A 22,455-nucleotide genomic window follows, 5' to 3' on the forward strand; every position below is an offset into this window, starting at 1 on the left:
TTACATTCATTTAAATGCTGCCTCATAACTTCTGATTTTAGTTGGTAACTAGTTCTATTCAGAGTTGGGTAGAAACTACCCAACTCTTTACCCGAGTAACACTTTTGAAAAAGTGTTTTTACTATGCTGTATTTTGTACTTTTACTTGAGTAAGTTTATTAGTATACTCTTAACTGAGTCAAATTTCTACCTACAACAAAACTGTTTTAACAAAAAATTCACCAAACACACACCTGCAAGTTTTATTAAAGTTTCATAAGTTTTTTATTGAAAGAAACTGATTTGGTATAATTTTCTTTTGCCTGATTTTATTTATTTTTTGTCATTTATATGAATTATTGTCAATAAAATACCCAAATTTCCACGTAAATGTATGTCCACAACTGGTTCTGTGGTAGAATTTTATCAAGTAATAAATATATTATGACTTTTTAAATCTGATGTTAAATATATCACCAAATAAAAAATTCTACAACAATCGCCCCTTTTAATAAGAAAATATGTAATATGTAAAATTGTGTAATATTTTTCCATTTTTTCCTCATCTTTGCTACAACTTTTTAAGGCCCCCCTTATCCACCAGGCAGCATGTGGCCCTCACTTTGAAAAACACKGAATTAGATCATGTATATATAGATAATACAGATGTGAACCACCTAGTATTGTTTTGTATATAAAATAATTAGATTTGTTATAATTACTATGAATATCATTTTCTTCATTCATTATTACAAATAGCTTTATTTAAAATCCTATTTAAAATATTTTTTGGGTAAATCTCACTATAAATGACACACCCAATATGGCGGCGACGTTGCTGTATATCCGGATGCTTATGCGGCGTCTACCTTTCTATGCCTATGCTTCTTCCCACCTAACAACACAGTGRGGCCARAGTGAAACCCCACTTTGAGWTGACTTCTTCACACCTAAAGTTTAGTTCAACATTTCTGTTCAGATTTTACCAGTTTATCSTGGGAGCAAAGCTGGTTTCTTAGTATTTGCCATCCTTCCTTCCCAGTTGTAGGTTGCAGCGTTGCCTGCGTGGATGCACGCAGTGGTATCCCTCCGCCGCCACAGCTGGGTGGATGGGAGTTGGTTTTTCAGACTGAAAACACGTTGGGCTTTATAAATATAACAAAAGGCACACTATATAGATAGTTTTACTTGTATATGCAGTTACTTTCTTTGTATTATTTGTTTTCAGAGTTTTATATCGCTATGTGTGAACATGTAGGCATATAAAAGCTGTGGTGGTAAAATGTCATGATTTTACGTAGTGTCAGCACCATGGACAGCTTCCAGGTGAACCCTCACTTTTTAGTCAGCGCACTTYAAACACATTTTCAAGCGTTATTAAGAACAATAGCAGGTGTTTTATTACACATTGCAACATTATGAGGTATTTTTTAACATTAAAGCAGGCGGGAAGGGAGCTAAAATGTTCAACACTGTCATGTTGGGTAAATTAAAACCTTTCTTAAGCTTTAATTTAAACTAAAACAKCACAAAATGGTAAAGGCTGCAGCCTTCCGCCGCATTTGGAGTGAGTGTTGAGCTGCTCCGGTTGAATGAAAGAAGCAGGAAGTTCTTTGGATCCGCGCACATGACTGTCAGCTGGTCGGAGTCACGTGACGCGCAGCTGTGCRGAAAGGAGAACGAAAATGGCGGAATCCAGGAACTTCAGTAAAGGATCAATAATGGCTTTTATATTCTTTTTCGCCGCCTTTTTAGCTTCAGGGAGCAGCACGGCACAAGTGCCACTTCTTATGTGGTCTACCAAAAGGTATTTCATTTTCTTTTTCGTTTTTAAATTTACGTAAGAAGAGTCATTTGAAGTCTAGTCTTACATGCTAAAGCTAACAAAGTAGCTACGTTGCCTTTTAATGTCTAGGATTTCTAAAACAACACAAACGTGAAGAAAAAATCGAAATTTTTCTGTCCTTTTAGTTTTTTAAAGAAACTATAAAGAATTTATTCGACAATGCAGCTTTGGGCGTTATTAAATATAGTGTTGTATTTATTTTCACAAGCAAACGTCCAGCACAACTAATAATAAAACTTACATATCCACTGTAAAAATACGCACATATTTTTCTTAAAGCTGCAAATTGTGCTTTGTGTGATTGTGGGTCAATGACATGACAAGAGGCTCAATAATCGAGCTGATTAGCTGGCATTATTAGGAATGTTAGCAACATTTTCTAAAGAGTTACATTTCAAAGCAAACCTCTGAGACGACTAAACTAGTTTTTAGTTGATACTATGATGTTGAGTTTAGGTTAAAAATATACAACTTTGGATCATTAAAAACTTTGAAATAGTGTGACCAAAAAGTACAAAGAAGTTTACTATAAGTATATTTTTTTATAAATTGCCATCAAACATTCAGCTTATGACCTTATGACCTCTGTTGAATTATCTGTGATTTTAGTTAGTAAAATAAACGTAATTTACTGCATATTACAATCCCTTTATTTAGCCTGAGTGTCACTTTTTTTTAGAGTAGAATATGATATTTCTGCAATTAAAAACAGTAATAAAGAATAATCTTTCTTGAAACAAAAAAGGCTTTGCTTTTCAATGTAAACATTATTGTTAAAAACTAAAACTTGATTTTGTTTTTGCGTTCTTATGTATCAAATCAGTGGCTTAATTTGGCATATAGGTACTTGTTATTAATGAACCAAACAAAATTAAGAAATTCTATTATGTATTTGTCTAAATTATTGTCTGAATTCCTCAAAACTAAAATCTGGAATAAGAACTAAAAAGGACATTTCAGGTGTTAGCATAATCATCTCTCATGTGATTTGATCACAAATGGATGCTTCAGATAAGTAAATGAGTTTATTCTTTTATGATAGCAAACACGTCTAACAGACTAATGAAAATATTTTAATTGAAAATGCATTGACTCATGAATAAACCGGTAAACTGCTGTGACGACTGTCCTTAATGTTTTAGCAACTAAGTTGAAGAATGAGCATTTAGCTTCTGTTGTTGTCATTTAAGTTTGCCTTCGTTGACCTCTCCACCGGCCGGACACATTACATCCATGGAGGAGCTGGCCGCCTACCTCTCGCCTGTGTTTGGCTCTGGCTCCAACACTGTGCTCCTGTTCCTGCAGGACAAGGTCAGAGCATCGCACACACTAGTTAGCTTTTGCTAACACAAGTTAGCTGAGGCTTGTGAAAGCTGAGGCTAACATCTTTACTCTATTAAGACAGTTTGGCATTCACTAAGTACTATTTTTATTTCTATTGCTACTTAAAGACAAATAATGGAGATAAATTGTAATAAAAAAGCACCAATGTCATGTATGATTTATATATAATTGTCATTTTAAGCCTTCAGTTACCAAAGTGGGTATTATTGTTGGACTTCCTGGCATTTTGAGACACAGAACCTTTTGTACATATTGACAAGCGGGTAAATTAAAACCCAGCCTCCTTCTCTGCAATAAATGTTAAACAAAAAGCCCCAGTCTTACTGAATCATGAGAAAAAGCAGGAGACGCTGGAACAGACTCCTCATTCTGGCGTGACTCTGAGTTTTTACTGTACTTCCCTTTGCACGGTTCCTTCTTTCATTGTTCTGGGCTTTTTGCAGTTTGTTTATTGTGTTGATTCTTAACTTATTTTGATAATTTTGTTGCTTGTTTTTAACTAAATATGTTTATTTTTATGTTTAGTTGAGCAAAGATGACTTCACAATGTTTGGTGGAGCGTTTGGAAACAAACAGGAAAGTGCCTTTAGGAACCTTGAGGTGGGTTTGTTTTGGACACTAATTATGAGCTGGTAACCAACCTGCATAATAACAATATTCATATTCCAATCACTTTTTTACAGGCTGCACTCCAGTCATCTTCCTCATCAGTGAGTTTTCCTGCTCTGGAGTGGACAGGAGAGTCTGCCATCCCCACCCTGCTGCAGCAGAAACTCAGCGCTTCCCCCCTGCTGGTCGATCCAGACACTCTGTCTCACCTGAGCCTCAACACATCGACCAGCAATTTACTGATCATCAATCTGCCTTACTGTAGCGAGTGAGATTCTTTTGTTTTTCTGTGAATTTCCATTTGTAATCGCCACCTGCGTTCCCATTAACCATAAAACTGCGCAAATTCAAATTGCGAACATAAATTCTCTTAATAGGATGCGGTGTTTATTTTAGCCGTATCGAATTAGATGTACTGCTGGCAGAAACGATGAAGAAGACGACAGGAAGTGATAGTTCATTAAAGGTTGTCATTTGAACGTGTTGAATCCATAGTTCTTCTGTAAAATCTGACTACAATTTCCCAAAAATGCCACAATAACGTTTCTAGATGACAAACCGTTACAGAAGTTATTACGATAAATGACAATATTGTTGTTTTGAGGCCATTTTCAAGTAATGTTACAATAATGCAAGAACACATTCTCAAAGATCAATTAGCATTAAATTATAATGAATGTTTATCACTGGAACTGGAAGACGTTTTGAATATTGAAAATAAACAAACTAAAACAACAGAAACAAAGCACCAGAATGAAGACATTTGTCATCCAGGTTTTGGTAGAAAGAGACAGAAAAGAGTTGACAATAAATTATGTAAATGGAAATTATTGAGCTTATTTTAATTTATCGTGCGATTAGTTGATTTATTGCTTATTACCTGTCTGTCTCCCCAGTGCCTGAATGAAACACAGACATTTCTTCTGATGGTTGATAGATGATGATTGCTAAAACATGGATACATTTCATTAAACTTTTACATCCGTTGCTGCATAATTGACTTATCTTGTGAACAAGCTTATTTTCATTTAATTTCCTATTTAAAGGAAACATTACAATTTCAAAATTGTGTTTTTTCAACATCAGCAGCACATTGACAGATTTTCTCACATTTGTAATGGAAACGTAGAGATTTACCAATTCTTTATTGTTTTGCAGCTCACTCAAATCTTGCAAGGAAGTCCTCTCCAACAATGGTATGTTTAAAATACTGGTTATTTTTTTAAGTAGAGAATTATGGATTGATATCAGTATAAAGGACATAACTCATTATTTTTGTCACCAGATGAGACTATAGGGAAAGTTCTGAGTTCCCTGAAGGCCAAAGATGTTTCCTACACTGCAGCATACACAGGGCTGCAGCCGTCACAAGTAAGATCTCACAGTTGTCAGAAACATAAATGGTTAAAGTTTGGACATGCTCTGGATTTTTCAGTAGAAGTTACTAACTGAACTTTGTTCTAATTTTCAGGTGATTTCAAAGTCATCTTCGTTAAACCAGCAAGTGGGCCGGACCTTGTTACAAGCCCCTCCTGCTGATGTTAAAGCACCTATAATATTCAGTAATGCGACGGGACGTCCCTGCATTATGCTGTGGGCTCAGAATCTCACCATCAGCCATCCAGGCTCTCAGGGCTTCATCGACCTTGCTAAAGAAAACGCATCAGTCGACGGATCCATGTGTAACAACACCAATTCAGAGTAAGACAGTGTTTTCAGTTTAAAGATGATCGGTTTATTATTATAAATTATAAAGTTATTTCAATGTATTGCTTTTCCCCACCTGCAGGCTTGTGCTCACCTATGTGAACTACACTCTGAGGTAAGGCAACGAGCTGCACACTAAATACTTTAAACTTATTTGAGTAATGTTTTAAATTACAGTCATTGGTTGACTTTTCTAAAGTCTGAAATATGGAAAGTATTTAGAAAGTAACCCTCTAAAAATAATCTTTTAAAGTTATTTTAAAGTTTTTTAAAATAACTTTTTATTATCTTAATAAAAAATTATTAAAATAATATACAGCCTTATAGAAAAATAAGGCTGCATGTGTGTAATATAGACTTAGATTAGTAGACATCATATATTGTAAAACTATATTTTTGTTTTTTAACTGCGGCACCTTTTTCAGTTGTTTGGTTTATTTTTAAACTACAGCGCTTCACTCAGTACAGTCCAATAATACTTTATTTATCCAAACAAAAAGCAAAACAATAATGAGACATTTTAAGAGTTTTTACTATTGAAGTTTCTTAAAGTTATTATACAGTTGAAGTCAGATATTTACATGCACTGAAAAAAGACACTTTTTTCTCAGTGTTTGTAGTTAAATCAGACTGAACTTTTCTTCTTTTACCTTAGTTAGAATTGCCAAATTTATTTTTGTTTGCTAAATGCCAGAAAACTTGGTAAGAATTTTTTTTGTAACTTTCCCCAGTGAAGATGCAAGAAAACGCTTCTTAATATTGATCCATAGCAGGTGAATAAATAAATACATCAATAAATATTTCCCCATAATTTGTTTCTGGGAGACTATAAACTTGTTTTACTATTCAGATTTCTATACTAATATAATCTTGATTCTTTTTTCATTTGCTGGAATCAATTCATCATTTCTCAATACATTTTCGAGTAACTTTCTTTTCTTCTCCTGCAGGTTTGCAATGAGTCAGCGATTCTATCCCGTTTCTGCTCGAAACTGGTTCACCCTGGACTCCGTCCAGGTTCTGGTGCGTCCGTCTGGTCAGACCGCGTCTTTTGTTGGGAGACACGGGATCTACGCGCCTGCGGAATATTCTTTCCACTGCCAGTCGGTCAGCAGCTTCAGAGACACCCTGCTCGTCCCAGCCAACCAAAACGCCACTCAGTGGAAGCTGGATTTCGTTGACTTCCAGGTAATGGCTGTTTTCCACATAATGCTGCAAAATATTTAAAGAAAAATAAACTTTTAGAATGCTTTTTATTTACTTTTCAGTAATTTTTACGTTCATTTAGCATAAATGCTGCCTCATGCCTTCTGATTTTAATTGGCCATGAGTTCTGTGGTGGAGAATTTTATCAAAATTTTGATCTTAAGGAAATATATACTATTTTTTATTACTTACATTAATATTTTACTTTATTCCCCCAGTTCGCTTCCACAGCTTTTTTTTTTTTTGTCAAACTTTTTAACGTCTTGCTCGAGGAGCAAAGCAGTTTGGTTAATTTGACTGTCAGCCAATCAGAAACAAAAATTTTAATAAATTATTTAAAATTATATTTTATATTTTAAAAATGATCAAATAACAGAAAACAAAAATGTATAAGATTAATGAATGTATGGGATTAAATTTTTAATTTATTTTTATTTAACTTTCTGGTGCCCCACAGCGCCCTCTAGCGCCACCCACTTTGAAAAAAACTGTTCTAACCTCGCATGAATCCCTCATGTGCTTAAGGAAATTATGATTTTTAAAAATCTTTAATTATTTTTGTGTGTTTTTTGTTTTGTTTTTTCTGGTGCAGATTCAGGGTTTCCGTTTGGCCAATGGAACAAACTTTTCTTACGCCAGCGACTGCGCCGGTTTCTTTACGGCTGGGATTTGGATGGGCCTCGTCACCTCACTGCTCTTGCTGCTAATTTTCGTGTACGGCTTGCATATGATCATGCAGCTGAACACAATGGACCGGTTTGACGACCCCAAAGGTCCAACAATCTCAGTCCCTCAGTCCGATTGAAGCGTTTATCCAAAGATTCACTCCAGTGTCTTTCAGTACCTGATGAAGCCGCCATGTTGCTTCTACATCTGGACGTCTATAGATACAGATGCTTTTCTTCAGTTTTCTTTAGCAACTCCCTGGCAGATGTTTTTAGAACAAAACACATTCCTTTTTTTTTTTTCCTCCATATTTTAATGTCCCAAAATGTATAAGTTATACATTTAGATTTAATGTCCATGTGCTAAAAAAAATGGTGCCTCAAACAAGCAGTTTGCACTCTTACCTGAATGCCTTTATTGCCAAAATGCATGTGTTCGCTGAATGCTGGCTGGAACATTACAGACCTCAAATCTTGCTTTTCTATTCATATACTAGCATGACTAGTAAAACAAAAAAAGGTGGCTGTGTAAAATATCTATTTTTCACTTGTCAGGGTTCGGCCACATTAGTTTATCACTGTTATAAGATGTTTGCTTAAACTGTAATTTATTTGTAAAAAAAAAAATAAAATTAATAATAATTACTCTGTTTACTTTGCCTTGCAAGCCTAATGATCGTCAGCTAATCTATTTTGTGCCTCAGTTGAATATTTGTCAAAACTTTTGATGTGCAAGTGCTACTACATGAGGAATATTGAATTAATGCATTCAGAACATTTAATTTCCCCTTGGAATCAATAAAGTATTTTGGAATTTGAATTAAAATTGTGAATAAAAATAAATGGATTAAACGGTTGTTGTCAAATGTTTGAATATTACACATTGTGCACATATATAGCATGTGTAATGTAATAATTTATAATGCGTATGTGTGTATTTATAAATGTTTTAGGGCTATTGTTGGTGTGCATATTATGACCATGGTAGATGGAAAAAGAGTAAAGTTTTGCTGAAGTTTTGAAAATTCCTAGAAAAAAGTGACAATTTGAGCTTCAAATGTTGAACATTTTAGACTTCTGAAAATCAGAAAAATTCTAGAATTTTTTTTCTAGAAATAGAACTCCGCCCCTCCCACCCCCAATTTTTTAAATTAATCTCAACATTTGAATCTTTTTCTTGCAAAGTTTTCAACTTCTGCAGCTCTGACATTTTGTGTTTGTTCTAGAAAATTCTAGTTTTTTATAGAAAATGTTTGACTTGAAGTTTTATTTGTTATAAAAAATTCTGATAATCTCAAAATGCCGAGGTTTTCTAACGGAAATATGCTTTTTTTTCTGCATACCGTGGTTCTTTCTATTACATAGAAGTAGTTGCTACTGTCTGGACTTGTAGCATAGCCGTTAGCTTCCAGAACTTTACACAACTTCGGCGTTGTGTTACTATGGCGACGTCCCTGTTACTATAGCAACGGCCCTAAACTTTTCAGCTAGTCTTACTCGCTCTGTCGGCAGTTTACCTGTAAAATGTCAAGCCCGCTTTCTCTTCGAATTAGATTCGGAAGCTCACAGGACAGGAGAATTTACCCAGGAAATTTTGCACTCGACCGATTAGGAAACCATTTGAAAAGATATGAAGCTCGGAAACCGCCGCATCTCGGACCGGGCTGCTATGACAACGATGAGGTGAATATGCTGATCACATTTTTTTTTTAAACCTGAGATACAGACAGTACACATTTCACATTTTGTGTTGTATTTTTTTATTTTCATTTTTATTGAGAGGATAGTCTAATCTAAAAATGCTGGGGGAGGAACGGAGATTAGCCTACACCCCGCTTTGTTTATTATTAAATTCCGCATATTTTTGTGTGTGGATTTTACAGATAAGAAAATCCCAATGAGTGAATCTGTGAATCTTTTGTAAATGTGAAAGATGTTATAAAATAAATAAATAAATACACATACGGAGATAAGAGATTTTAGTCAACATTATGTTGAATTTTAAGAGGACCGCTGTTTTCTTTCTCTTCACAGTTTCGCTCCATTCTTTACAATCTAGGAAAAAAACCTGAGAGTTACAAGGGATATGCTCTCTCTGCCCGGACTGGCACTCGTTTCCCTCCTTTTAAGGTATTGTTTATACTGCATGTCAAAGCGGTTTTTAACTGTTAAGTTATCGACAGGAACACCAGTCAACATTTATCAAAAGAAGGAAAATGTGACAGCATATAGCTATAAAATACAGCTATTACTTAATAAAAAATAACCTGCAGCCTTTCTTTGTAGTGCTGGAAGACAGTGGCGTTCAAGCGCCAAAAACAAAGTTTTTTTTTTTTTTTTTGTGAAATAGCAAAATATTAAAGATAGCCTATATATTTTTTTACCTTCTCAATAAGCAAAATTTTAATAACGCAAGTCTGATTCTGTCTGGGTGACAAACCTGGAATCAATCATTTTATAATGAATTATTAAAACTTGAATTAAGCAGTAAATCACAGTGATGTTTTAATAAATGATGTTATTTTGATCTAGAAGATTCTTTAGAAATCCTAATTGGTGTAATATTTCTTTGCACTGATCATTTTATTGTTTTAATGTGTAAACTAACACTTCAGAGGATTTTTCATTGATTCTGAGATATATTTTCCATTTTGATAAGGGAACATGAGGTTGTCAGAACTCCAACCTGCACCGTATAAACTAGTGACGTGTGTAAAGTGATCTGTTGAATTCTGCTGGAAAAAAAAAAACCACTTCACCTTCTCAGCAGCATATCTTTCCTCTGTTTACATCTCAAGACCAACATCCTTCACACTGAACTATTTTATTTCTGGAGCAGCACTGACGGACGCCCTGCACAAACACAACCTGATAATGTTTGTTGAAGCTCAGAGTTTGATGGGTTTTCTTATCTTTGGCACAGTGAGCTGGATTTTTTTCCCTCACTGAATCAAATGGAGACGTTGACTCAGTTTAATAGAGAACATGTGTGCGTTTTCACTCTGCTGACCTGAGATTACCTTATGGGTTTATGTTCTTTATGTCTTTTATCTTGTGTAATATAAGTCACACTGCTTGGTGATCAGGATTAGGCTACATATAATGTCAGAGAATACTAAATATTCAAGAATCTATATGACTTTATGAATCACAAAGCAAATATGATACATGTGCATTCATGTCTAAAGGATTGAAGGTTATAGATCTACAATTTTAGTCCCTGCTGTTGGTTTAAATGGACCGTGAAAATGCTCAAATCAAATAATTTCTTCATTATGTAATGCAAACATTATAAGAGACAGAAATCAAATTCAAAAACACTTTTTTTTTATCCCAAAGGGAAATTAAATATTGCTATAGCTTATATTAATTAACATCTGTTAATGGTGGAAATAGCTTCTGTAGCAGTCTGTATTACAAAGATTTGGAATAAGCCTCTGACTAAAGCCTCTGACTAAGACTTCTAATAAAGAGAATCATTCAGAATGTCCACAGTTGTTCCCAGAACAGAAACAAAAGTAATTATTTTTCGACAATTATCTGACTTGATGGCCAAGTTTTAAATTTTCTTTCATATCAACAAATTTTTACAAAGAAAAATTTAAAATTACAAAAAGAAAAGTTTGGTGTAAGCACAAGTTTGTTATTCAGGTCAATCCTGATTAGTGTGATGTTTTTAATTCAATAATTTCAAATATTATTGAATTAAGCAATAAGGCAATAAGCAATAAATCAAATATTCATGATTAAAGAAAAATATTTTTCAGGCTCTTGTATGGAGGCATTGGTTTTGAACAAAACCAACACAGTTCAAGGTACACAGTTAAGTACCTTGAACTGTGTACTTAAAGGGCAGTATTATTGTGCTATAAAATGGCACAATCAAGTAACTATGTTAACTTCAGTTGTTATAAAAATGCCGTCGATATCAAAAAGGACTGAAAAGAAATTTTACTTCGTAATTTAATGCAATGAAATTGGGCGTCAGTCTAAAAACTCCCGCTCTTTCTGAAACTCCGTCTTCAGGAAGTCATCATAACATCCCTCCTTTATGTTATGATATGCGTTGTTGTACAACGCATTATTATGCATTGTTGTACTGAGAAGTAGGTGTGCAGTTCCACCAGGTGTTTGCTAATTGCTGCTGGCTAGTCTGAAGGAGCAGAGCTGTTGTGCAATGCTGGAGCTCAGAAGCTTGGAAGCTGCAGCTCTGAGGAGGAGCTGTGCCTCAAAGGTGGGGCTAGGTCCACCTTGGCGTTTTACACAGCTGAACGGTTGCCATGGATATTAAAGTATTTCTCAAATATGCATGAGAGAATCAAAGCAACACTCCAGGTGTCATTTTGATTAGGGAATAACTCTATAACATGACGTCAACCTCAAAAAAGTACATTTTACAAAGTACTGCACCTTTAAAATATTGACCAATCCTGTCATGTTTGACCCTTGACCTTGATTTAATTCATCTTTATGGATTGATCCATAATCCTTAAATTCATTTTTGAATTTTTCCAGTTGACTCGGCCATCCCCTCAGCAGTTCCAGAGAGACCAGAGCAAATCCAGAGTTCCTTTTCATGGTAGAGCTCCGTTCGGTTCTTATGAATATAAATTCAAACTGCCAAAAACCACCGCCGAAGACAGCCCAGGGTGAGAGACGGTCCATAACTACGCCGCAGTGTTGAACTGAGCTAACGGCCGTTTCTTCCTGACTCAGCCCCGGGACGTACGAACACATCACAAAAAGAAACAGGAAGGTGATCTGGCCCATGTGCTTCGGGAAACCGGACTGGTCCAAACTGCCGCAGCTGGACAAGCAGGCTGTCAAAGTGACGGTGAGTAACACCAAAAAACAAAATATAYACCTATACCGCTTGAACTTTTTCACATGAACAACACAAACTTCACTGTGTCTTGTTTGGGCTTTTATGTAATAGATCAACACAAAGTATCAAATATTTTAGGTCAGGAAGGAAATGAAACGTGGCTGATTTTCTGAAAAGTGTGAATGGGATGGAATGGGATCCGGGAGGGACTCAGAGTAGAGCCGCTGCTCCTCCACGTCGAGAGGAGCCAGTTGAGGCTCCGGCATCTGGTAAGGATGCCTCCTGGACGCCTCACTGGTGAGGTGTTCCGGGCACGTCCCACCGGGAGGAGGCCTCAGGGAAGACCCAGGACACGCTGGAGGGACGATGTCTCTCGGCTGGCCTGGGAACGCCTTGGGGTTCCCCCGGAGGAGCTGGAAGAAGAGCTGGAAGAGAGGGAAGTCTGGGCCTCCCCTCTGAAGCTGCTGCCCCTGCGACCCGACCCCGGATAAGCGGAAGAAAATGGATGGATGGATGTGAATGGGATGTTTCAGCCTCGTTTATGCTGACACCTGTAAATAAAATCCATTGCAACCAAATCAAATTTTCTTAAAACAAAAAAAAAAAAACTCCTTTTAAGCACCTTCTCATATTTAATTATTAATAACTTAATCCAAAAATTAATCAATACTGTACTGATTATTTTTTCTTTTACAAGTATTTTTTAGTTGCAGATGCATCCTGTGTGTCAAGCAAACACTAAATAAATGCTGTCAATGCATTTCAGGCAATAAAATGTTTTTCTTCTTTAAAAATTAAATTTGTTTATTGGCATCTTCTATTGTATTTCTAATATTGTATAAAATGGTTTAAGTGTAAATCAGCAAAATGTGCCAATTTTTTGTATCCAGTTAATCGTCAGAATAATCAATAGTTGCAGCCCTAAACTGCACATTATTTTTAAAATGTAAAAAAAAAAAAACAAGTATCATTTTGATCCAACTTTTCAAATGTGTCACTTTATGTTGGGCTATCGCATAAATCCAAATAAAATCCAAAAAGATTTGAGGTTTTACAAAACAAACTTTGAAGGAAGAAAAAAAAAAACCTCCACTATTTTGTCAAGTCATTGTATTTAAAAGACAATCCAACACTATAAATGTAGAAACACAAACAACAGAGGTTGAACCCCAGATGTATAAACTGTACATGAAAGCCAGCTTCTGTTTTTCTTTCCTCCCCTCAGGTACCCGCCGACTACGAGTTTGTTAGGCACAGAGGCAGACTGGCCTATCTGAGTTTGTACTTTTAACTCTACAGCTGAAGCATGAAATCACATCACAACATGGACGCCGCGAGGAGTCGCCTGAAGCTGCAGAAATCCTCACCGAGCAGATACTGTAAGAGTTAATAAAAAAAACAAACTTGCTTTCTGTATTTGGAAAAAAAGTGGGTGCAGGTGACGTGGAACATTTGTTGCATACAAATCCCAATATGAAGTGGGTGTGTACAGAAAACAAACAAAAAAAAAACCAGTGTCATCATCAATCTGCTTAGTGCGGCTGCTTCCTGCTCTCACAGCAGGTTTTAAGTTTTGCCTCAGAGGAGAAAACGTCTTCACGGCTGAGCCGCAACAAAAGAGGCAAACAAGAGTTCATCATAGGAGCGAAGTCATTTCTTCCTCCTCACTTTGGGTTTCTTGACGGGCCGGAGATACGGGTTGTCGATCACATTGTCTTCGCTGGCCTTGTTTGATGGAACGACGCTACCAGGGGGCAGCATAGAGTTCTCTTTGTCAGCGCTTGGATCATCCTGAGACGCAAAGAGAGTTTTCGTTAAAATGTGTCCGCTGCTGTATCAAACTAATTAAATAAGCCACTAAAAAAATAGTTATAGAACAGTGAAGAACAAAAGAGAAAAGCAATAAGCTGTGGATTTTATTTTCCACTCTTGGTTTCCATAGCTCACTGTCATGTCAGGATGCAAGTTTTTTTCTTTAAGAACTTTTTTCCTCTGAATTTTTAAATGTTTCTCCTGGTAAAATTGTGACTTTTTATTATTACCCTTAATAATACAATAATTATATTCTTGTAATTAAACAAAGATTTTCAGTCGTACAACTCACAGAAGGGATGACTGAAAGACATGATTAGTATTGGTAAGATCAGTAAGAAAAACTCAATTTTCTGAAGAAAATTGCCCACAAAAATACCACTGAGTACTAAACTCATCAGACTCCAGCTGTGAGGACTTACAGCGATAACGTTCCCTGCTGCGTTCTCGCTGTCTGTCTGGTCGTCCTGCTCTGACGAGTCCGTCTCCTCCAGAGTCTGCAGTTCCAGCTCTGAAGGAAGGAGGGCGCTGAGGTACGGGATGGTGCTCGGCCGGGCAGCGATCACTGAAATCAGTCACATACGTATTAGTGATGCAGTGATCCATTCGTTTCACTTCTGATACTGATGTTTTAGATTTAGTATCAGTAAATACCGATTTGATACAGAAAAACTGCTGAATTGACTTAAAACGTTACTTTTTCTACTTAAAACCTTATTGAGAAACAATTCATTTCAACAAACAAGGTATAAAATAACCAGCGTTACAATGACATCACTCACAGGGAAAGGCAGAGATGTCATCTTTGAAGAGGCTTTGGGTTTCTCCGGTTTTGGCCATGAAACGTGTCAGTGCTCGTTCCACGTCTCTCCTCTGGGTGGCAGCTTTTTCTCTCACCACCTGGTAGTCCGACACGGGCTCCCGAAATGTCTGAAGGACGTAAAAGTTCAAATGTAATCAGCAGTTACCTTCAGAGAAACCAGCAAGCTCATTTGATTTTCAAGGATTTGTTTTCCAAAACTGGTTTCTGGCTCACGGGGGTCTTGATGTAGGTGTGAGGGTCGGGGAACTCCGGGAAGTGGCCGGGAATGTGAGACGGATGCGTCCGCTTTTGTCCAGCAGACAGAGATTTAGGAGTCACCGGCGCGTTCGTCACTGGAGCTGAAATTCAAAATGAAAATAAAAACGCTAGACGTTTGGAAAACACACGGGGAACATAAATGAGAGGCAGAAAGCTTCCTTACGGGCGGTTATGACCATCCTCTGAGATCGCTTTGCATACACAGGCAGCGTGTCGACGTTGAAACCTACAAACAGTTAGAATTTCATCAGATCCGAGTCTGTCGGCAGCAACAGGAAACGCATGCCGTCGGTTTGTGGATTTCTGAGCTCACCCATTTCAGTGAGGGTCACCACGGCGTCCGACAACGTCGGGACGCTCCTGGCTGTGTGTTCACAGTACGTTTTAGCACATCGACCAATTTCAGTTATGTCTTGAAGGAAAAAAAAGACAAATATTTCATTTTTTCTATTTCACAACAAAAGGGATGTAATAATATTCAAATATAAAACAATTTGGACCACCAGTTGTGATTTTTCTTCCTTATCTAAGGGTTTGTGTTTGTACAGAAAAGTGAATACAGAATTGCCATTTCTTAAATCACATCCTGCTTTTTAATAAAATAGACTTTTTTATGTTTGAAATAAGAAAATGAATTCATTTTTGTTATTACAAGAGAAAATTTGCCACAAAAGTTTTCTTATTTTTGTGGCATAAAAATAAGAAAATTTTGTTTGTGTTGACATTCATTTATTTATTTAAATGAATGTCAGTGGAGAACGGATTTCAGTATTGTCAACACAAACTCTTAATGTCTGAAAAATGCATTTAATTACATTTTAATTCAAAACTGCAGAAAACAATTTAAAATCCCTGGACAAAATTTTACAGATATTAAAAAATAAATAAATAAAAAGAAACATCATTTTATGTACTTTTTTTTTAGAATTGATTTGAAATAACAATAATAATAAATAAAAATAAATCAACATAAGATGTAATATGTACTTCTTTATCCTTCTGGAAGGTTACCCAGAAACATAAGTAGTCATTTGACAGTTGTTACTCTTATGGAGATGTTCGTGACAGGCGGTAGAAAGTAGTAGTAGTAGTAGTTTACATTTATATGCATCTATTTTTTGTATTTTCTTTGACGTGCAAAAAGCATAGTGTGATTTTGTATATTTTTATATATAAATATATTTTTTATTCTAGTTAAAAAAAATGTTTTGAAGTGAAATATTTGTTTGGCCAAACCCAAACAAAAATTATCAAGGCATTTAAGAATTATGTCGTGATATCAGTTTTGGCAATATTGCCCAAGATTATTCTTCCCTTCCTAATGAGRAGTAAAGGACAGGTTCTCAAACATCCCTTTTTTTAAGTGCTCTATTTTGATGATTATTTTATGGACGGCCACCATTTCAGGTTTTCGCATGAAAGTTTTACGATCTTTAGAATATTTTAAATGTTCCAGTTAAATGAATCATACGTACAGCTCTGCATCATCTCCGTCAGCGTCTCCACGGCGGCCTTCTCGGCGCTCTCGAAGCCGCTCTCGGTGAGCAGGGCGCTGGCAACAACCTGAAGGGTCCGCCGCCGGGCCAGCTGGTAGTTCTCTGCGGGGCTGGAGGCTGCTTTAGCTCCCCGCTGACAGAGTACGGAGGAAATAGAGCCTGAATAAAGCCTTTATCTTTAGTTTGCTACAACTTTATCAAAACATATGTAGATATGACCAAAAAGGAAGTTATCTGAACCTAACGCTCATAACACAGCGCAGAAATTTGTAAATATATTTACTTTCAGTAACTAATCCTTCTCAATATGAAAGACATTGAAGAAATATACCTGCTGTGTGACTGCGAGCTAAAGCTACCTAGCTTAAACACCGTTACATTTTGTTTCGTGGCCGAAGAGAGCAACTCTTACCCCGCTTGAATTCAGCGACGTCCCCGATGCTGCCGAGGAATCCCCCATCTGTACTCACTTCAACTTTCTTTCCTTTGCTAAATAAATGTGTAAACGTATTTTACTCATTCGACTGGCGCGTAGCCACAGATAGTAAACATAGTGCGGTTTAATGACGTCGTTTCCGCTACTTGAGCGGAAGTTGAATCCACCTGCAGTTTTACGTAACACTGCCATCTAGTGCTGTTACCAGAAAAAAACAAATCCAAAATCTATGATTTTCGCACTCTTTAAACCCCATCCGAAGCTAAAATGTGCATGTTTTATTTGCCTCAAATTAATCTAAAATTTAAATAGAGATTTTGTTTACATTATGGTGTCTTTATATGTTTAAAACAATTGTTCCAGACCATCACCGGGAAGATGGATCATCACAGTAGTTCTCAAATTAATATGCTGCTTTCATGTTTTTTAGAAGAATTGATGTCTAATATTATGTCACGGAACAGTGACATAACACTCTAAATTATTATACATTGTGTATCTAAGCTCTTGTGAACAAATCCCCAAAAAACAGAGATGTGCAGATTCTGCTCACTTATTTAAGTCAGGACAAAAACCATTATTGATTTGTGAAACTGTCCAGTTTATGAGACTATTTAATCAATTATGAACAGTTTTTTTGTTTTAAATTTGAATTTTATAAATTATATTTTGCTTACATTTTATGATGAATTTATTTGAATTAGCCCACATAGTTATAAAAATAATACGTAGAATTTTGCTTGCACAAGAAAAGCTGTTTATTAAAACATGTAAAATTCTTCCTTGAACATCCAGTACAAGTCATTCATTAGAATCTGCTGCCCAGCAGCCAGACATTACTGTATCCTGCAGTTTTTCAGTCTAAAAGTTCACCGTATTTTGTTTTGTCAACAACAAGGGCAAACTGCATTTTTAGCCACATATGAAATAAATAATGCAGAAAAAGGGATCAGTTTAATGTGGTGATAGGGTTTATCACTACTGCCATAAACAACCCTGTCTGCAGAGTTCATTTCTGGGTTCGAAAGGTTTCCCTAAGATGCGTGCAAACGGTTGGCTGAGCTTCTCTGCAAAGCAGATCCCGGATGTTTGACCTTCGCCTCAGACATTACGACTGCCATCACGTCTTCAGTACGAACAGAGGTAGTGTCAGCTGTTGGTACATCTTTCTTTTTCTTGTTTTCAATGAGAAGTTGCTCCAGTTCTTCCTCTATGGTGTGATCCTCCGCAAAGGGCAGGAAAATCATCTCCACCATTCCGCCAACCATTCCAAGGACAGCCAGAGTGGAGCCGAGCATGTAGATCTTCAACATGCTGCGGGTAGGCTTTTGGCTCAGCAGATCCTTGGCGAAAGGGATGATGTCGCTTATGCTTTCCATATTTGGATTTGATGACCCTGCTGAAAAAAAGAATTAAGAAAAAAAAATGTACAAACTTGTTTTGTCTGAGAAAATAGTTCTGAAAATGTTCAACGTGTTTTAGAAGCAACAACTCACCTTGAAGCACGTACCAAAGTCTTGATTGTCCCAAAGTGTTTGGCTCAATCTTGATGGTGGAAAGGCAGGAGAAAATCCTGCAATTTAAGGGCGAGATGAGCCACGTCAACTCCCTCAGACCTGATGCATATTCATGAGACACTACAGTCATTTTTTTAAGAGATTCACACTTGTTTGTGTCAAAGGGCATGCAGTTGTAGAGCAAGAAGTGAGACACTCCTTGTACGTGATGCTGTGCATGTGACATCACATTTGCGCCAAAGCAGATACAATAAACAGCTTGGTGTGTGGACAATCTCGAGCAATAGGGTTTTGGCATATCCATCAATACTGACACAAACTGAACAACACGTGTGGTTGATTTGTATTGGGTGAGTTGTAACTGTGCACATAGTCTTCCTCAGGTGAGCTTGAACAATGTCCAATCAAAGTATGTGTGGCTGAGAAAAGTCCCTCCCACGTATTGACTGACAAAGATAGTTTGGTTATACAAGTAATACCCCTTATTGAACACCAACAGATAAGTTCCACAGCCAGATAAGGTGCTACACAATCATTTGAATCATGCAGTCSTGTGCTGCTCTGGCTCCTGCACTCAAGCAACCCACCTGACTTGGTAAGAGACTGCAGTGTTCATGTGTGTGTGTATATGTTTGCGTGTGCATGCAATCTTTGCCTGAAACTCCATGCCCTGCGACCCAGATCTTGCTGCACGCGACAGAGGGGTGAAGTCAGGCAAGTGAATTGGGAAATGCGTCTGATCTTTGTCACACAGGACCATGTGTCACACACTCAGTGAAATTGACACAGAACACAAATTAGGGCTGAATCAACATTTGTACAACAGATGATGCACACTTTGCATGGTAGCTTTTAGTCTAGTTGGAGTTTTAGCCACAGTGATGGCCAATGTCCATCTTTTGTCTTTTGTCTTTTTAGTAATCAGAAAATACCTGATAAATTAAATATTTAAACTTCTAGGTGACTTATGGGTCAGTGGTAGAGCAGATACACCATATACTGAGGTAACKGTCTTTCTTCCAACTCTCCCGGGTTTAAAACTCGATGATTGAGCTTTCTGTCAGATTTTGAAAAGAACTTCTTCAATTGTTGGGAAATAACCATGTCAATATAGCAAGTTTCATGCAAGAGTGTAAATAAAAACAAATTCTGTGGTCAAAGTTGTCATATCGATTGACAATGTCAACAAGCTGGAGAAAACATACAAAAAGAACTTTTTAAAAGATTAGGATAGAGAACAATAACGTCACCTTGAAAGAAAATTCAATCTGTATCTTTCCAGTAGTACAGATACACAGATAGTCACTTAAACTCATCAAAAAATGCAAAAAACACAATTTTGCATGATGGCTGTCCATTTATTATCATGAATAGAAAGAAGACTGAAACTATGCATTGAGGAAGTGATTGGACCGTTCCTTGTGTTTCTTTTACCTCAAGAATGTTAAGGAATAAGAAGCTTTCTGGATGTAGGGATCAAACAACATTACGGAGTAGAGTAGCTCCTATCCCGTCTGGAATTACATAGACATWGGGACTAGCCTTTGAACACAGCGTAACTCCTTGATCAGTGTCCAAGCACCTCCACAGAGATTGCTGTGGAGCAATCTCTGTGAAGAGATTGCTCCACAGTAGCAATCTCTTGGATTTTTACCTTTACTGCTTTCCTGACTGCATCAGGTTTTAAATATGAAACCACAGGATTAGGATGTCTTGCTTCAAACCCAAGCAGGAGTATATCTGCTTTCTCCAGGGAAGCATGTTGGATACTTTCCCATTTGCAGCATTCCGAAATTTGTTAAGGATATGGTCTAAATCAAAAGCACAGAACTTTATGTGTGCACTCGCTTTCTTTGCGTGTTGTTGCTGCAGGGCACCAACATTAGCAAATGAAATGGTATCAGACTCATATAGCACTTTTCAACCCTACTGGATTGTAGCCTCAGCTGCCCTGGGGCAGGTTGACCAAAGCTACGCTGCCATATTGCGCCATCTGAACATTAGAAGAACCTTGCCAACACCTTCAGGCAAGGTAGGACACAACAACAGAGGCGAATGATTCCTACCGCCATATTGTTTTGTTCAAATCATCATCAAGCTCTACTGCCTCATCAGCGATCCATGAGCTGCCCACCATTCTCACTACATCATCAAAAACCTTTCTTATCATCATCAACAACAAACAAAAAACTATCCAGAACAAAAAAAGAAAAAAAAATATTTTGACAAGAGAAATTACTTTTACATCGAATGAATTTCAAAGTAATTGGTCTATCTATCTTACCAAGTATTGTTAGTCTACTTTCTAATATAACTATCTTAGTTATACTAGAAAGTGTAACTTATACTCCCACCAGAGTAAGAATTATTTATTTATTTATTTTAATGTTTGATTTTTTTTTTTTAAAGACTTTGTAGTTGGTGTTTAGGTATTGTTGATAATTCTTTGAGAAACACATAATTACCTTGTGATATTTTCAAATTTCCTGYCAACTTTAAACATTTTTAAACTCAAAAGCAAGTTTTCTTTGGGAAACCCTGTGAGATTTTGTGTTTTTACAGTGTACGAGCATCCATCAGGGAGCAAATTATACACCAAAAGCCAGTAAAGTTCCCTGATTTYCTACTTAAATTTGGGACTTTGTTTCTAGGATAACCTCTCACCAGTTTATCTCTTTTATTTATTTTTTTCTGTGGTTTTCCTCGGCACCCTGATGTGAGCGCTGRCAATGTTGCACATTTTGGTTTGTTTTTGCTAAATAAACATGAGGTTTCCAAAGACGCTGTGGTAATCTCTCTGTGATTACGCTGTCCAAAATGTTCCTCTTTAAACAAAGTGACTTTGGATTCTGGGCATTTGAGTTGGCAGCTGCCGGGAAAAGGTTGAGTTTGTTTGGAGACCTTTGCCCCAATTTACTGCRTCTCTGTGCTTGAATGGAGAGTCTGTCTCTACACTGGACTTCACCAGACTGGTCTTTAGGTGAGGAAATGGGTCCAGATGTGAGGAGGCTTTTCAGTGAGGGTTTGGATGAAAAAGGGTAGGATGTCCTGTTTATTCTGCTTTTAAATAAAAATGATTGACTAGAATGCTTACTTACAGCATTTCAATAATGAAAGGGTGATTTTTCCTTTTTAATCCAAGAGTTTAGAGCAAATGCAGACAAGCGGAACAATGTATATAAAGCTAAAATATAGTTGGTTAAGCTTACATGCATTGAATTAGAGATTTTTTTTTGTTGCAGCCTCTGAAAATGTGTTTTATGCCGAGTGTAATTCACGTTTTTTGAAACCTGCCGCTCTAAATACTCTCTCTTGTTAATCCTAACTGTGTTGGGCGCTTAAGTGTAATCCGATCTAATGAAGTGTTGCCTGCTAATTGGCTTTCAGGTTAGTTTAATTGGAGACACTAAATCAGGTCGAAGGTGAAAATGTTCGAATATGGCTGAAGAGTTTCTGAAGATAGGAAAAAAACAGTAAGAAAAAAGTTTATTTGCAGTTTTGGTCAGTCAGTCATACATAAATGCTCTAATAAAAAAGTTCAGTTGTTTTTTTTAAGCCAGTTTTTATTTTTACCCTAGTTTAAAAAATATTCTTGCTGATTTTCTTTTTATATCTAATATAGATGATGAAATCTTTACTGCTAAATTTAAATTTTTTTTTGCCTATTTTACAGTTTTTCTTATACCTGAAACAAGTTATATGTAGTAAAATGTTCTAAGCACTTTAATCAGTGCTTACTTTAGTCAGTAAAAACACTGAAAATAATTTCAACAATTCAGAATTAACCTATTTCAGACATTTCATTTTATGTCTTACATGTAGATTTTTAAATTATTTTTATCATTTATTTTTATTAATATATTTTTATTTATTTACATAGTTTCTTTTAAAAATATCTCTGTTAAAAACAACAGAAAACAATTTGAGAAACA

General features: G+C 36.5%; 4 protein-coding genes across 5 annotated transcripts; 2 read left to right on the top strand and 2 right to left on the bottom strand.

Moving 5' to 3' along the window:
- Positions 1–1,608: 1,608 nt before the first annotated feature.
- On the top strand, positions 1,609–8,051 carry LOC103467860 (V-type proton ATPase subunit S1-like). Its single transcript, XM_008414580.2, has 10 exons — positions 1,609–1,786; positions 3,016–3,136; positions 3,695–3,769; positions 3,853–4,046; positions 4,937–4,974; positions 5,064–5,149; positions 5,250–5,479; positions 5,568–5,600; positions 6,436–6,673; positions 7,284–8,051. Exons 1-10 carry the CDS (start codon positions 1,665–1,667, stop codon positions 7,494–7,496), a joined length of 1,350 nt encoding a protein of 449 aa, XP_008412802.1. The 5' UTR covers positions 1,609–1,664; the 3' UTR covers positions 7,497–8,051.
- A 750-nt stretch (positions 8,052–8,801) lies between these two features.
- On the top strand, positions 8,802–13,589 carry LOC103467859 (protein pitchfork). The gene is made up of 5 exons (XM_008414579.2): positions 8,802–9,039; positions 9,391–9,486; positions 11,872–12,005; positions 12,073–12,190; positions 13,407–13,589. The coding sequence occupies exons 1-5, from the start codon at positions 8,881–8,883 to the stop codon at positions 13,470–13,472; spliced, it is 573 nt and encodes a 190-aa protein (XP_008412801.1). The 5' UTR covers positions 8,802–8,880; the 3' UTR covers positions 13,473–13,589.
- A 206-nt stretch (positions 13,590–13,795) lies between these two features.
- On the bottom strand, positions 13,796–17,151 carry taf8 (TAF8 RNA polymerase II, TATA box binding protein (TBP)-associated factor). The gene is made up of 8 exons (XM_008414578.2): positions 16,983–17,151; positions 16,550–16,703; positions 15,388–15,486; positions 15,238–15,300; positions 15,030–15,154; positions 14,776–14,923; positions 14,416–14,558; positions 13,796–13,972 (listed from the first exon to the last, which is right to left on the bottom strand). Exons 1-8 carry the CDS (start codon positions 17,028–17,030, stop codon positions 13,832–13,834), a joined length of 921 nt encoding a protein of 306 aa, XP_008412800.1. The 5' UTR covers positions 17,031–17,151; the 3' UTR covers positions 13,796–13,831.
- Positions 17,152–17,740: 589 nt separating this feature from the next.
- g0s2 (G0/G1 switch 2) lies at positions 17,741–18,688 on the bottom strand. 2 transcript variants are annotated; one of them, XM_017305683.1, is made up of 2 exons: positions 18,503–18,688; positions 17,741–18,402 (listed from the first exon to the last, which is right to left on the bottom strand). In XM_017305683.1, exons 1-2 carry the CDS (start codon positions 18,651–18,653, stop codon positions 18,041–18,043), a joined length of 513 nt encoding a protein of 170 aa, XP_017161172.1. In that variant the 5' UTR covers positions 18,654–18,688; the 3' UTR covers positions 17,741–18,040. The 2 variants fall into 2 exon arrangements, with proteins under 2 accessions (XP_017161172.1, XP_017161171.1); XM_017305682.1 differs by having other exon boundaries at positions 17,741–18,405; positions 18,503–18,677.
- Between the last annotated feature and the right edge of the window lie 3,767 nt (positions 18,689–22,455).

This window comes from Poecilia reticulata, linkage group LG7 (genome assembly GCF_000633615.1).
Source record: "Poecilia reticulata strain Guanapo linkage group LG7, Guppy_female_1.0+MT, whole genome shotgun sequence".
Taxonomy (NCBI): Eukaryota; Metazoa; Chordata; class Actinopteri; order Cyprinodontiformes; family Poeciliidae; genus Poecilia; species Poecilia reticulata.

Bases quoted from the DNA above. Each gene is read 5' to 3' on its own strand.
- LOC103467860 (XM_008414580.2), top strand. From the start codon at position 1,665: ATGGCGGAATCCAGGAACTTCAGTAAAGGATCAATAATGGCTTTTATA. The intron at 4,047-4,936 runs GTGAGATTCTTT...ATTGTTTTGCAG, and splicing joins AATCTGCCTTACTGTAGCGA to CTCACTCAAATCTTGCAAGG. The intron at 4,975-5,063 runs GTATGTTTAAAA...TTTTGTCACCAG, and splicing joins GGAAGTCCTCTCCAACAATG to ATGAGACTATAGGGAAAGTT.
- LOC103467859 (XM_008414579.2), top strand. From the start codon at position 8,881: ATGTCAAGCCCGCTTTCTCTTCGAATTAGATTCGGAAGCTCACAGGAC. The intron at 9,040-9,390 runs GTGAATATGCTG...TTCTCTTCACAG, and splicing joins GCTGCTATGACAACGATGAG to TTTCGCTCCATTCTTTACAA. The intron at 12,006-12,072 runs GTGAGAGACGGT...TTCCTGACTCAG, and splicing joins ACCGCCGAAGACAGCCCAGG to CCCCGGGACGTACGAACACA.
- taf8 (XM_008414578.2), bottom strand. From the start codon at position 17,030: ATGGGGGATTCCTCGGCAGCATCGGGGACGTCGCTGAATTCAAGCGGG. The intron at 14,924-15,029 runs GTGAGCCAGAAA...TACGTCCTTCAG, and splicing joins ACACCTACATCAAGACCCCC to ACATTTCGGGAGCCCGTGTC. The intron at 14,559-14,775 runs GTGAGTGATGTC...GACTGATTTCAG, and splicing joins TGACATCTCTGCCTTTCCCT to TGATCGCTGCCCGGCCGAGC.
- g0s2 (XM_017305682.1), bottom strand. From the start codon at position 18,653: ATGACTGTAGTGTCTCATGAATATGCATCAGGTCTGAGGGAGTTGACG. The intron at 18,406-18,502 runs GTGAGTTGTTGC...TCTTTTTTTCAG, and splicing joins ACTTTGGTACGTGCTTCAAG to CAGGGTCATCAAATCCAAAT.